This window comes from Nannobrachium achirus (genome assembly GCF_963921795.1).
Source record: "Nannobrachium achirus genome assembly, chromosome: 23".
NCBI lineage: Eukaryota > Metazoa > Chordata > Actinopteri > Myctophiformes > Myctophidae > Nannobrachium > Nannobrachium achirus.
In genome coordinates this window covers 35,550,722-35,566,727 of record NC_137830.1, presented here as the reverse complement: position 1 = coordinate 35,566,727, position 16,006 = coordinate 35,550,722, and the positions used below count along the sequence as shown (strand labels likewise).

The window sequence follows — 16,006 nt, the reverse complement described above, 5'->3', positions numbered from 1 at the left end:
GTTGCGTGGCCCGTCACAGCCAGCTTATACCAGACACAGACACGCCGTGGTTGTACTGTTTACGTGCGCGCTCACACGACGATTCATGCACTGCCTCTATACTACGTATGTATGGGAGGGGTGGGGTTATATGGACTCATCTATACTATAATTTTGCGAATGTCTGAGTGTCTGAGTGTCCCAGCGTTTCTCCTCGGTGGCTGGAGCAATTGATCTGAAATCGCATCACCATCAGCATATGAACACACCTGACAAAACTGTGAAGCCCGTTTGTCACTTTCACAAATCGTATGCTGAAGATTAGCATTTTTATGGTGTATCTATATCTATATTTAGCCTACAGTACCTTTTGTGACCACACATGTTAAGGGAGGGGCGCTGTTGTTCAGGCCATTAGCACAATCACACACAAACCACACACACACACACACACACACACACACACACACACACACACCGTTTCTCCTCGGTGGCTGGAGCAATTTATCTGAAATCGCATCACCATCAGCATATGAACACACCTGACATAACTGTGAAGCCCGTTTGTCACTTTCACAAATCGTATGCTGTATATTAGCATTTTTATGGTGTATCTACATCTATTTAGCCTACAGTACCTTTTGTGACCACACATGTTAAGGGAGGGGCGCTGTTGTTCAGGCCATGCACAATCACACACAAACCCACACACACACACACACACACACACACACACACACACACACACACACACACGGGGGGGGGGGGGGGGTGTGTGTGTGTGTGTGTGTGTGTGTGTGTGGGTTTGTGTGTGATTGTTCTGGCCCTGGCCCTGTTACAGATGATGTCCAAAAATCATGCAGATCGGTACACAGTATCTCTGTAGCCGTTAAATGGAACGGGTATTTCTTACATTGATGCTCCTACATATTAGCATGCAAGCACCAGTTAAAGTTACTTTCCATCCCTCATATACTGTGTGCACACTGCACAGTGCACATCCCATAACCCACACACTGCACATCATTTCGGAGCTCATATCTTTGAACGGGTAAGGGCTAGTAGTAATAATAAAACGTTATTTCTCTTTTATTGTGACCGCTTTCCAAAACAACACCTGTCACACAAGGTGTTTTTACCTACGATATATATATATATATATATATATATATATATAGGTCTATTCACGATATTCCTGGCCCCGCCCCCGGCTTCCTGTTCATATCCTGAAAGAAAATAAAAAACATCATTTGGTTTCCTGTGTCCTTGCATTAAAGTGTCAGTAGAGGCGCTCTGGGCTCTTGGCTCTGAATGAACCGGTGTTGCCATGTCTGCTTATAATAAGCAATTGGTGTCGTTGTTTATTGGGCTTACTTTCTAATATTTTTTAATCCAGTGGTTCCCAAATCTTTTCATATCAAGGACCCCAGATTAACAGATTTGTCCACAGTCGCAGACCCCCATCTGAAAATATGTGGTGCCAGGGACCGCCACACAGATTTGTGTTGTTAAAATGTTTCAAAAATATTCAAATTATTTTAGTTTTTTCTTTCCTCTATATTTTTTAAATAGCAAATATACAAGCTCACAATGTGTCACAATGTGACACATTGTGAGCTTGCTGATCTGCTATTTTCAAATGTAAATGTAAAGTAGTAAAACTGAACCTAGTTAATTCTATTGGGCTTATTATTCATAGACCTGGCCGCTTGTCTCTGGCAATATCTGGCAACAGACAATTCCCTGTCACTTCCTTGGGATCTCTTGTTCTTCGACTTGGGAGGAAGTGAAAAGATGTTTAAAAATGCTCCAGCGCCCTCTGTAAAAGGAAAATGGCAGCCTCCATAGAATGGCCAGGAATATCGTGAATATATAGACCTATTTGTAGTTTTATTTTTATTTTCCTTTTTTTCCTGACTATCTACAGCATAGTAGTACTGTGTTCTCTTCGTCTGTCATTCAATGTTATATGAGATACTTCAATGGTTTCCTGTGTAAATAAGCCAAGTGCTTTTCTAGGATCTCTGTTTAGTTGACCTTGTACCAGACCTTTGTCTTGAAACTGTACCTTTTCCTATGCAAACTTCCCTAATAAAGTCTTCAATCAATCAATCAAAGGTTACACTTACAACATAACCCCACAAAAGAATATAGTAGGCCTTTCAAGCAGTTGAAATAAATAGCATAATGGATAAGATGATATTCGATATGAATAGATACTAGATGAAAATATTTGGAATGTAATGTCCTTAAAAAAATAATAATAATAATAATCAAACCTCGGTTTGAAGTGAAGCGGTGAATTATTTTATTCTATGTGTACTAGAGCTTTGAAATCAGTGTTCCAGATCTATACATTCTGTGTTTTAGATATACTTTCTATGTGCTTTAGTTCTTTACTTTTATGAATTCTGAATGAATGAATGATTTTGTCTGGAGGGCCAAATTGTCATGTGAACGGGACATGTACAGGACAGACATTCTCACTCCTTGAGAATCCATGGGAATCCTCAAAAAAACAGGTACGGGACATGTACGAGACAGACATTCTCACTCCTTGAGAATCTATGGGAATCCTCAAAAAAACAGGTATGGGACATGTACGGGACAGACATTCTCACTCCTTGAGAATCTATGGGAATCCTCAAAAAAACAGGTACGGGACAGACAAAGCCACTCCTTGGAAGCGGCTTTCACCGCTTCAATAAAAAGTGTGTTTTCAAAATAATTTGCTAAGCTGAGAACAGGCAGGGCATCCTAATTAAAGAGGGTCTATGTCTATGTGTCAAGCTATCAAAGAGACGTCATTATTGGGATCGTTATTTATAATGTCAGTTGTTTGGATTAATGTCAGGGATGACATCAGGGATCCTCATATATAGGCATAAAAGGGATTCTGGGGAATACCCATATATGGACTTTTACATATGTGATGTCACCTGTGATGTCACAGTGATGTGTCAAGGGAACCAACCCATAGACTGTAAACATGTATATACACACACACACACACACACACACACACACACACACACACACACACACACACACACAGAGACAAGCTGTGACATTTCTCATGGTAAACTGCTGCGACCTTCGGTCGCAATAACAATGGCCACAAGTGTTTTGTCAGTAGGCCAGAGGCCTATAAGCATACAACTGTGGTGGTGACCTTTACAGAAATCTATATAGCCTACTAGTTATAGACTTGACTTCAGATTTTTCTTGTTTAGGCGACTGGCTTCAAATTTGCATCGGCTTGGTGGTCCCAGTGGTTTGTTTTTTAATGTATTTCAGAAATGTGTCAATGCTTCTCTTCTCAGTGGTTGTATGTCATCTCTTCAGGATTTTGTACATCACCCAGCTTAAGCCATTATATTATATTCAATGACTTATCCAAGGTATTTGATACATGGGTATGGGTACTGCCGAGGGCTTCATTTTATGATCGAATGCTATGAAGTTAAGCACTAGCAATTCACTTTTATATTACGTAATGGTTAAGACGCTGATAACGTTTCACTTAATCAGTTAATTGTTAATTTGCCCATGCCGATCTGTGCACCTGTAGCTGATATCAGAGTGTACACCTGCCCTGACTCTCACTCAACAGTGTCTGGCATCAGCCACTACCAACTGCCCCACACAGGATCCCATGTGGGGCAAAAGTCCAGTCACTACACTCCCTCTCTCTCTCTCTCTCACACACACACACACACACACACACTCCCTCTACACTCCCTCTCACTCTCACACACACACACACACACACACACACACACACACACACACACACAGAGGACTATGAAACTTTGGCTTTGACCAGGGTTTCTCACTTTCGGTGCTGTGACGCAAGTCCAGGGGTGCCGCCACAATACTTTGCTAATATTTTGAGTTTATCAGTATCACTTCAGTTTAACCACTCATAGGCCTACTACGTAAAACGGGCCAGAGTTGCACTGTGCTTGGTGCAATGCTTTTTAGACTACAGTGCACCAAGTCTCTTCACCAAAAATAGCTGATCTACACATCCCAACGTGTAGATCGGCTACGTTTGGTGAATGTGAATAGGGATGCTGGGGTTAAACGGCAAGTATAAAAGTTAGATAATGTCCTAATGGAAACTGAAATTCTCTGAAGTTTTCCTTGTGACACGCTAGGGAAGATTTACATATTTGACATAAGTGTAAAATAATTATGTAATTCAGGGGTGCTGTGGCCCGTGCATGAAAAATGTAGTCATTACAGGGGTGCCCCGAGTCTAACCCTGCTAGATACCCGTGTTATGCAGTAATCTTATTTATGTATATAATTATGTACAGTACCTTTCAGTCGTATTACTGTAATAACAAATGAGTGCCAATTGCAGCTGATGCGGCAGAAATGTGCCTACTTCATATACTTTCATATAGCACTCTTTACCGATCTGTCAAACAGAATGTGTTTTACAAAGAAGAACAAATATATAAGGGTCCTGACAGAATTTAAGGGACATTTCTGGGAGATTGTTCTTACATGCTTGATAGTACATTCAAGACGACCACAAATGATTCAATAAGAACAGGGGACCAACTGAGATTTATTGTTTGTAGAACAGCTTTTACAACGGTAAAAAGAGAACTAACAGTAAGTGCACTGGTGGTACAGTAGGTCACACACAGTCACCGTTCACTCATTAGGGCTGCTGGGTTGGGATGATGACAAATCGTTCCTCTACTCCATAAATTAATTACTTGAACAAACTGTTTTGGCATGAGGTCCAACTCCCTCCGTAATTGCAGAGCTTTACGTTTTATTCCTTAACATTAACAGAAAGTGCTGGTTTCCTTCACAGCTCAATGGACATCAGTCTTCAGGACACAACAGTGCTTAGAGTGTAAGATTAAATCTCGAAAAACAAATGAAGTAACCGGCCATGCCCCTGGAAAGGCTGCAATCCCGCAGAAGGCAAAGGAGATGCGGCCCAAATCTCAGGCCAGAAATAGAATTACTAGTGGTGCCACAGCAAACAGGAGTGTGTGATATAAATGGTAAATATCAAAAGGAGATTGGTTCAGGAGGTGCACTTCCCGAGGACAATGCATTTTTGTAGGATCCATGCCTAGTGTTACACTCGACAACACATTACAAGTGACAATACTCTCTCCCTTTAGCGCCATATGTCTCTGCTGCCATAAACTGAAGGCAGCAGGGTGATGACATCACAGGAAGCGAATTCCAGCTCCGAACTGGACACCATCACATATCCTGTGCAGGGAGAGAAGATGGAAAAAGTCGAGAAAGAAATAGTCAGTTGGGGCCAAGTGTGTGTATTAAAGGACAACTTTAGTTTTTTACAACAAGCGTTCATATTTTAGATTGTAATTAAAGAATATAAAAGATGAGTGTTAAAATTATTTCATTTACTTCTTTCTATTGTTTTAGAGATTCTTATTTCAGTGGTTGGGGGCATACGTACAAGTGGCTAAATATGTCATTTTACACAGAATAAGCCCATTCCCAAGATACAAAGCAACCTTTCATGGTTGGATGTGACTTATGGGGCCTAGAAGTGTTACTGTAAATAGCAATAAAGAAACTGCTGGCTTATTGTGTCTAAAAATACATATTTAGCCACTTGTACGCATGCCCCCATGCGTACGCATGCCCCACATTTTAGCACAGCAAACACGATAAAACAATAGAATGAAGCAAATGAAAACATTTTAACACTCACTTTTTCTTTTCTCTAATTACAATCTAAACTATGAACCCTTGTTGTAAAAATCCAAAGTTGTCCTTTAAATAATGCAAAATATAACGGTAGGTCTGTCAATGGCAGTGCCATTGTGTATCATCCCACCTGTCTCCACTCTGCACTCCCATAGGGACACAGTAGTTCAGCTCCAGTCTGGCAATGTTTCCGAGGCGCAGCACAATGCCTGCACCGTATGACCAGCGAATGCACTCTGCTAGTTTCTGAAGGTGTGCCTGAGGACCATCACCTACAGTACAACACGCACACGCACACGCACACACACACACACACACACACACGCACAAACACACACGTAATTCCAACAGCGTGTTCCAATATTTTGTAAGTTTGAAAAGAAATGGTTGAAAGTAAGAATTGGCAAATATATTAATGTGTGAATTTGACTGTAAATAAACATGTAAATAATATCATTGACAACCAGCTGGAGTCCATTTAAGTTCACAGACAGCATTTATTTGTGAATCATGCTTGTGGCAATAAACCTAGATACTGCATTTTTGGGGTAATGCTACTAACACAATGCCTCATTCTTCCATAACATCAAGCATGTGTGGTACCATGAACATTCAGAAGGGGTGTGTTTGTTGAAGTCTCTATTAGTGCTCAATACTAGGAGTGCAACAGTTGATCAAATGAATCGATTTAAATAGATTATAAAAAGGAATAAATCATTTTATTATAAGAAACAAATTAAAATATATTATATCTACCGCCATTCACATTCAAATGGCTGTAAATAAGTACCTGTATGGCAAACAGCCACCGAGCACCAAATACCCGCTGGGGGTTCTAATCGCCCAGACGATTAATTGGAAATATACGGTATATGTTGAATGCACCTGGACAGCTAGGCCAGCAGGCCCCCATAATAATTTCATTATTCAGTAATCAAGTAATAATCGATCCCTGTCATAATAGGAGAAAACATCCAAAACTTCAAAAATAGTGTCTTCCTTTAAACACCATTATGAGACAAATTATACCAGTAAGAAGCCATGATGGCAACGTGCGGGTCGAGACCCCCACAGAGGTCTCGAAACTTAAGGCTTAAGGGTTTCAAGGGTTCCCGAAGGGTTCCAAGTTCGATCCTGGGCTACCCCAGAGTTATTGTCGAAATAGTCCTTGAGTAAAGCCCTTTGCACACAGGACAGTTGCGTTTTTTTCGTTTGCGGCATGAATAAAACGCATTGGATTTGGTGTGCAAGGCTGTGTGGAATCGGCGCTGCGGATCCAAAGAGGAGTCATAAAAGGAGTGATGAGTTTTTTACCGCATGCGACAAGACGCACGAATCGAACTGGTTTCGATCGAGAAAAAAACGCACGGCGGCAGCCACCCGTCGCACGGCTAATTCGGAGCCGGTGTGCATGAGGTCATAGAGAATCATTGTTTTCTTTTCAAAAAATTATATTGTCCGTTTTATCCGTGCGGTTAAACGCGCCTGTGTGCAAAGGGCTTTAGACTCTGAACCCCTAGTTGCTCCCGATGAGCAGGTTTCCTCCGCCATCAGTGTATGAATGTGTGTGTGAATGGGTGAATGTAATGCGCCTTGGATAAAGTTGCTATATAAATGCACCATTTACCATTTATTCAGTACACCTACCATAGTTGAGGTTGCAGAGGTTGCCGGCATTGAGGAAGAAATGTGTTCTGAACAGGTCTCCAAAGCCTCCCTTGCCTGGTCGGAAGGGCAGGGGGGTGTATAAATGGAGACCACCTGCCCAATACGCCTCCCCACCAAGGTAGTCACCTAAAACACATCCAAGCTCATTGTAAATCTGTGAGTATTTCACTAATTGTGTAAAAAGAAAGTGGTAGTATATAAGTGGTAAATATGAGATTTAAAATAAAAATTAGACTCTGTTCCATATTGTACATTTGCAGACATCAACTACCAGTACCTATCTGTATTTCAATGACTTTCTGATGGTCAGCTTTCCTCGAGCTCAGACTGACAATGTCAGAAAATGAACTCACCTTCACTCTGTGGGCCAATGCTGTACATCCCAAAGCCTCGGACACTGGTGGGACCCCCTAGGTAGAACCTGGACGGAAAACATGGAAACGATTCCAATGATTATGCAAAAATTTGTATCTTGCGATTAGGTGACTATGGGTGCGTTCGGAAACCCGCACCGAGTGTGTGCTCGGTGTAGTGAGTGCAGTGGGCGTGACGTTCGAGAGTGCGTTCAGTGTGGCTTATTTACGAACGACCAGTTTTAACAGGGAGCTGTGTGCTTTTTCACTCTGAACTCTGAAGGCAAACTTTCTGAAAAGCAGCAGTTGCTAAGTATGCTAACGTAACATTGACATTGAAAGGAGATGTAATTCATAGCATTGGCATACCTGCTGTTAGTTTACACGTTAATGTGTGTGAAACTATCAAGGCCAAACGACCAATTAAGCTGCAAATGCTGCATTTTGCGGTAAATTCACAGCTGAGAAGCGTTCGAGACATGGCTATGAAAACCAACCAATCAGAACACCGAACCACCGCACCACACCGCCTAACCCCATCTTCTGAGTAGGGTTGGTGAGTGCGTGCACTCAACACACCAGTGCGCCGCGCACTGGATTTCCGAACGACAACGCACCAAGTGCACCGAATAAACGAACGACATGGCACACCAGTGCGTTGAGTGCGCATTTCCGAACGCGCCCTATATGTAATACTTATACAGGGTTCCCACACATCTTTACCAATTAATTTCCAAAACTTTTCCAAAACTTTTCCAAAATATTTAACCTGATTTCCAGGACTATATAACAATAATTCAGCTCAATAACGAGTCGCTTACTCCTATACGCAATGCCCAAAGACAGGTAGTGTATGCCAGTGGTTCTCAACCTTTTCTGGCCGCTACCCCCGAAATAATCATATTTGAACTGGGGACCCCGGCACCCTGACGAGCACTAAGAGTAGAGGAATTTTGTATAACACGGTTTTATTGTGAAAATAGCCGATCTACATGCTCACAACGCCTCGCGTTGTGAGGCGTTGTGAGCATGTAGATCTGCTATTTCTGCCTCTAATTTTTTCCAGGATCTTCCAGGACCCTTGATCAATTCCAAAACTTTTCAAGTACTGGAAAAATATTTTCCTAATTTCAAAATATTTCCAGGAATTTCATGACCGTGGGAACCCTGCTTATATCAGGCCCAGGGATGTGTCAAAAGGATGAGATGATTCAGACGGCATACCTGTCGGCGATGCAAGAGGGCTGTTCTCCTATAGGGTAGAGCAATCCACCCCAGAGGGAGGCAGATAAGACCTGGGAAAAAGCAACGAAACATTCCTCTTTTAAATCAACATTAGATTACACAAAGGTTTAATAAAATAAAATGTAAAAGGAAACAAGAAAAAAACCTATAAATAATGGCTGTGATTCTTTCTTAAAATGAAAAGCATTAAAGGGTCAATTTTGTTGCATGATTGGGTGCTGCCACCTTGTGGTTACTCAGTGCAACTCAAGTTATGTGTGCTTGCGTTTGTTTTTTACAGTCCAGGCGTACTATTATTTAAAAGGATGCCACTGGCATATTTTAACATTTATTTCAATAAATAAATAATAATCCATCAGTCAAGACAAGGAAAAGTGAAAAAGTAAAAGAACATTTATAATGGCTACAAAGAAATACTGCAGCCCTGCAACATTTAAAGGACAACTTTGTTTTTTTTACAACAAGGGTTCATATTATAGATTGTAATTAGAGAAAAGAAAAAGTGAGTGTTGAAATGTTTTCATTTGCTTCGTTTTATCGTGTTTACCGTGCTAAAACAGGGTTTCCTGCAGCACTTTACAGGCCAGGCGCCCCGCCTGGCCAGAAAACCCCCCCGCCCCCCCAAGGGTATATAAAAAAAAAAAAAAAAAAAAAAACTTTTTTTTTCAAAAAAATTTTTTTTTTCAAAAAAACATTTTGGACCTCCAACAATGTACTAGGCATGATCGCGATCGCGAAATTGCATGTTTAACCCCCATACAACCCTATCTTTCAAACATGGCAGCCATGTTTGTTTACATTTGAAGAAAACATAAGGGCTGGTATCTCCTGAATGCCTGAACGGATTTCCAAGCGGATTTTTTTGTTTGAAAGCTGTGAAAAGCGTGTACATGCATAGTGCATCATCTGTGCACGAATTCGTACACCAGCGTGCACACTATTTTTTTAACCCTTTGGTGGCGAACCGGCAATATAAGTTATTCAATGTTGAATAAATGTGGATGATAGCATGTAGTTGTGTTTTCCGTCATCATGGGCACATTCATGTGTTTTTTATAGGGCAAAAATAAGAATTAATATTAAAAATTAAGTGAATTAATTACTCGAATTAATTAATTAATTATCAAAAATTTTCGGCGCACGCGCTTCGCGCGTGCGCCATGAGATCCCCCCCTGGTCAAGACTTTTTCCTGCAGGAAACCCTGTAAAATGTGGGGCATGCGTACGCATGGGGGCATGCGTACAAGTGGCTAAATATGTCTTTTTAGACACAATAAGCCAGCAGTTTCTTTATAACTATTTACAGTAACACTTCTAGCTCCCATAAGTCACATCCAACCATGAAAGATTGCGTTGTATCTTGGGAATGGGCTTATTCTGTGTAAAATGACATATTTAGCCACTTGTACGCATGCCCCCAACCACTGAAATAAGAATCTCTAAAACAATAGAAAGAAGTAAATGAAATAATTTTAACACTCATCTTTTATATTCTTTAATTACAATCTAAAATATGAACCCTTGTTGTAAAAAACTTAAGTTGTCCTTTAAGATCAACAAATATTAAAGTATTAGGCAATATAAGTATAAGAAACTGCAGGATCACACATGAATGCTTTACATTTAATAAATGTTTGACTGCTCAGACAACCACTAAGATAACAGGTTTCCATTTTAAAACATCCACCTGAGAATGGATGGTGAATGGTGATAGTGATGGTGGTGGTGGTGAGGTAAGAAATAGAAGTAAAAGTAAATCCAAACAAAATGTAACGACATGAAATTAAATTAAACGAAGCTATGGTGCGTTTCTCTAATGTTTTGACGTTTAGAGATAATGGTTACATTCGTCTTACCGAGTCCCAGAACAGCCGTTTGTTGAGCTGTAGCTCAAAGTCCTCCTTCAGAAAGCTAGCGTCTCCACCAGTGTATCCAGCCAGCTCCTACAGGGCAAACACACCTCAGTTGGCAAGGACAGTAACTGGATGTCTCAACATAATGCGGCAACACTACTGCTTGCAGGCACTACTGCACAACACAAACTTACCTGGTTGATTCTAATTAAGGCACCTTTCTTGGGGAAGATTGCAGAATTCCTTGTGTCGATCGACATGGTGTGCTGGAAAATTAAAGTGCCATCGATTATGTGTATTATGTATATCAGACACAGAGAAATATATAGTTTATACTGTTTGTAGAACTGTCTACTTATAAGTACAAAGCGGGAAACATATTATGCACTGGAGTCTTAGAAAAGGTTTTTTTTTATACCGAGAGTGCCGACTTTAGCGAGTGTCCACTCTCCTCTCGTACTGCGAAGGAGGCACTGCGTGCTAGACAGCCCAGTTCCCTCCAGACCCCCTCCCACTTCAACATGTGGTTGGTCCTTCCTAGAGGAAACTGCAGGGGGGAAGGTGAAGGGCATCAGTTGAAATGAAACCATGAACTGCCTTTAGTCATAGCTGGTGAAAGGCGACATCCACTCAAAATGAAAAAGAAATCTGTACACAAATATGGAATACATGGAGGGGGAAAAAAACAGCACTCGCGTACAAATCATCTTACATTTAGCTCTGCTGACATTCCTCTGTCTGTCTCTTTCAGGGAGCTCCATGGAAACTGGCCGGTGACTTTGTACATGTTGAGAGTGAGGCTGAAACAGAGGACACCAACAACAACTGTGAGAAAATAATATGACCCAGCAAACCAAGAACCACTAGAATTTACACTCGGGGTTCACGTTTGCTAAAACAGATTTGAATCACAAAGGAGAGGATAAGTGCTCATAATAAGAAACGGTTACAGGGGACAATGTGATGTTTGCATCTTTAAACAGCAAAGCGGCATTAGTGGCCATACTTGCGTTCAAAGTGTCCAGGCTGAGGTTTGAAGAAGGACAGGCCATAGGATGTCTCCTTGGTCCCGTAAGAGAACTGGAAAGTGAGCTTCTCAGCACGGCCCAACATATTGGGTAGTTTCACACCCAGTACCTGGGAGAAAGACACTGTGTCACACACACCTGCTCTATCAGGATGGAGAACCACCCTACTGTGCATCAGTCTACTGGAATACAAAACCAGCTGTCTGCCAAACAAAATAACAGTCAGACAGCCGAGTACTAACTGGGAAAACAGATGGGTAGAAAACTTCCTCATGGCTAAATTGGATTTGAATTGCTAGCAACTCAAATGTAACAGCTAGAAGAGGCATGTTGAGTTATATTTTATGTATGAGTACAGAATTCAAGGTCAACTGAAAGGCATATTGAGTTATATTTTATGTATGGGTACCAATTTCAAAGTCAACAGAAACTCTTGGTTGCAGTGTTGATCCAGTTGGAAACCACTGGTCTTCAAAGGAGATGATAACCTAGCGAGAACTAGCCAATCTGGCAAGCTACACCTCAATTAGAGTGAGGTCTTGGCAAGGACATTGGTGATAAATAACATGGAAGCAAATCATTAAGCTAAAGAACTTTTCATTTCTCATGTTTTGTTTCTTACCATACTCCCTTCGTTGTTGCCAACCATGGTGTTGTAGCTTCCAGTCATCCTCTTAATCTCTGTCACCTCAAAGGTTACATCGAGACCGTTGGGCAAAGCATCTGCACCTACAGTATAGAAGATGAGATGAGTTAGGACAGGGGTCTTCAACAGGGGGTCCGGGACCCCTAGGGGGTCCTCAGAGTTACTACAGGGGGTCTTCCAAATCTTTGTGTGATAGAAACTTTTTTCTCCTTTTTTATTTAACCACTTGAACCCTAGCATCCATATTCTGAGAACTTTAGCCAAAAATAGCAGATCTAAAAGCTCACAATGCCTCGTGCTGCGAGGCGTTGTGAGCTTGTAGATCGGCTATTTTCGGCAAAGAGGTTTGGTGTAGAGGGGGAAAAAGAGCAGACTAAGTACCTGGTGAAAGGTCAAGTTTATTCATTATTGACGGTTCAAGTGGTTAAATATATGAAAACACAAATTGACATGAATCCAAAATACACGATGATTGTGCTGTAAAACGATGAAACTATATGGAATCTATAAGGTTGTGGGGGTCCCTGCTTCATCTCTCTCTCTCAACTAAGGGGTCCTTGGCCTGAAAACGTTGAAGACCCCTGAGTTAGGATGAGATGAGTTAGGAGGATTCCGTTGTCTCTTGAAAAACTCATGCATGCCATTACACAGCCATGTGGAAGGAGTCCTCCTACCTTCTGATGTATCGATGAGCACCTCCACGTCTTTGAAGATACCCATGCGGAGGAGCCTCTGCCTGGCTACGTGAGACTTCTTCATGACCTGTCATGAAGACATGGAAATGTAGCTCTTAAAGTTTTACTATGTAACTTTTTTTATAAAACAAATCTTAAAATTGTCCTAACTGTTAAATCGCTAAAGTTTTAGAACACCCACTCCGTTATTTTCAGCTTCTGAAGCCTTCTCTTTATATGTTTTCTATGAGCCGTGAGGGGGGGAGAATTTCGCGCCATGATTACGTAATCTGCATCATCTGTATACGTTGTGTATACGTTGCCCAATCACATCGCCGATCATGCACACATGGTACACTACCGGCCAATGCAGCGCATCTTGAAGTGGGGTCGCCATATTTGTAGTCGCCCGTGTGTCTCTTTACTCAAAAGGTAATTCTCGCCTACCAGGCAGGGTGAAATAGTCCGTTTCTCCGAAATGCCTGAACGCACAGGAACCAGGGACCCCTCTAAAGATAGCTCTCGGCGTTGTGGAGGCAGACGCGGGGGTGTGAAGGTACGAAAAACGGGCGAAAGACGCGAACGCGACCGCGGTTTGCTATATGGCTACTGACCACTAGTTGAGAATCTTACACAGTATAGCTTTAAGGTGGTCTTATCTGCTGCAAAGGTATCATGCAGACAGGACTGCAATAACCTTTACACATCCTTTTAGTTCCTTATTTGAAGATTCTGGTCAGTGCTCAATATTAGCGAGTTTAAGCTCGATGATTTTCAGGACGGCAACGCCAGGCGGACTACGGCTGCTATGACGTAATCGCCGTAGCGATCAAAATGGTTAAGCAAAGCCTCGGCGGCGACGGGTTCCCACCCCTTTCACTGAACACTTTGGTTCCCATGGCGACGCGCACACGCAGCAGACGGAGTAGGCGCTACGTGGGAAGGGACCTTCTGGCGTTGTAGAGACGGCTGCGGCGACGGCAGGTTTATCTATCGAGCGCGGATCATTTCCGCTTACCGTTGTCATCTGCCGTTGTCGTTGCGATGCTTAAACTGGCTAATATATAACGATGACTGCGGCCAAGCAGTGTCTAATGTATTTTGTCATCATTTCATTTAAACAACAAATATCACAGTATGTGTCATGACAGTCGGCCTACAGTAAGATGAAATGTGTAAAATTACTAATGTGTCACAGAGATCAACCACCATTTTCTGCGCTTTTACACTCAATTCCAAATCTTTTCAAAACTGTGATCAGCGCAACTTGCAGGTTATTATATTGTCAAGTAAAGGTTTACAATACATACGTCAATGAGGCTTTTGGCGTGGAAGACCTCAGAGATCTCGTAGCCAAGCAGATCCTCTTTAGTTCTGCCCAGTCCCTGGATGTTGACGTGTTGGACAACAACCTGTAATGAACAGACATTTACTTAAGTGGGTCACCTCACCTCTCACTCATCCGACAGATAATCGCACAGAAGGCGGCAATCTTGGTGACATGATCAATGTGTGTATTAAAATTCAATTCAGAATCAATGATCACCTCCAGGTTCTTACTGCCATTGACTTGTTAACAAGTCAATTTATTTATTTGGAGACGACGCCATGTGTTGATCGTCAAAATACGCAATTTAAAGAATACAGTTACAATTTTTCTTTTCCGGGTGAAAAAAGACATTTTGGATGTTACAAACAGCGTGTTTACACATCATGCTCACGTATTGACTTCCGGGGGACTTCAAAATAAGGTAAAATTAATGAAAAAACCCCGGCAGAAGCTACTGAATTAATTAATTATACACCTGGCAGAGAATGTGTTGGTTAACTAAAAGTGTTACTTTATTCAGCCAGGTTATGAGTCTAGTCATTATTGATTCTCTCTGCTCACTAGAACCGATTATGAGAACTTCTGTCTTATCCTCATTTAGCTTGAGAAAGTTCTCACTCATCCAGCATTTCATGATGGACACACATGCCAACAAGTGGGTCTAGAGCACAGGGGTCGTCTGGAGCGACATGGGATGACCCCCTGCTATTTGTGTGCACCAGTAGTCACTTCAGCCGGGCTCTAGGCGTGGGTTGGAATATTTCAGGCCACTGAGACTTAGTCATTCTAATATCGCAAGCAGTTTCTGGATGTTTTTTGCTATCAATGACGTACTTCATACAATTGTTGCAAGTAGTAGGCTCCATCTCTCTCACTCTCAAACAGTTCACATTAGAAATAGTTTAAGGGCTCAGCTCAGACCAAGCTGCCAGCAAATTACATGCAGATACCACACGCACGCACGCACGCACGCACGCACACACACACGCACACACACACACGCACACACCTGAGAACTTATCTTTGATGCACAAGACTTTGTTAATAATTTGTTATACTTTATATTATTTCTAGGGGTTGACCGATATGGGATTTTCATATTCGTGATCAAAGAGGCCGATAACCGATATTATGAACCGATATGCATTTTAAGTAAAAAAATAAAAAAATGTATCCCCCAATTTGAAATAGTGGTTAATTTTTCCGATATCGATATTTTGCGATATTACTAAATGTTATGAATATCGACTTCGATTATCGCCCGTTTCGATAATCGGTCGATCCCTAATTATTTCAAGCCGGGAACGCCTCTGTCCTTTCAGTTGATGCTATATAGCCAGGCATGGCCAGACTAATATATTATATTATGACACATCAAAATAAAATGTCATTGGCAAAACAGATGTGACTGTCCATAAATATAACAACCTTTTTTATTCTTCTTCTGAACTATTTTCTTTCACATCAGGTCATAATTGTCTTGACTATAACTGACAAGTTCTTTTTATCCAACGTGCT

General features: G+C 41.5%; 1 protein-coding gene across 1 annotated transcript in view; it reads right to left on the bottom strand.

Moving 5' to 3' along the window:
* Positions 1-4,615: 4,615 nt before the first annotated feature.
* Positions 4,616-16,006, bottom strand: part of samm50l (sorting and assembly machinery component 50 homolog, like) — a 13,354-nt gene continuing 1,963 nt past the window's right edge. The window contains exons 3-15 of the mRNA XM_080754627.1: positions 14,469-14,570; positions 13,159-13,246; positions 12,461-12,567; positions 11,817-11,947; positions 11,523-11,610; positions 11,229-11,357; positions 11,005-11,076; positions 10,814-10,900; positions 8,937-9,007; positions 7,713-7,780; positions 7,339-7,485; positions 5,822-5,963; positions 4,616-5,226 (exon numbers count right to left, since the gene is read on the bottom strand). Of these exons, the coding sequence (XP_080610753.1) occupies positions 5,181-5,226; positions 5,822-5,963; positions 7,339-7,485; positions 7,713-7,780; positions 8,937-9,007; positions 10,814-10,900; positions 11,005-11,076; positions 11,229-11,357; positions 11,523-11,610; positions 11,817-11,947; positions 12,461-12,567; positions 13,159-13,246; positions 14,469-14,570 (1,278 nt within the window). The 3' untranslated portion in view covers positions 4,616-5,180. The remainder of the gene's footprint in view (positions 5,227-5,821; positions 5,964-7,338; positions 7,486-7,712; positions 7,781-8,936; positions 9,008-10,813; positions 10,901-11,004; positions 11,077-11,228; positions 11,358-11,522; positions 11,611-11,816; positions 11,948-12,460; positions 12,568-13,158; positions 13,247-14,468; positions 14,571-16,006) is intronic.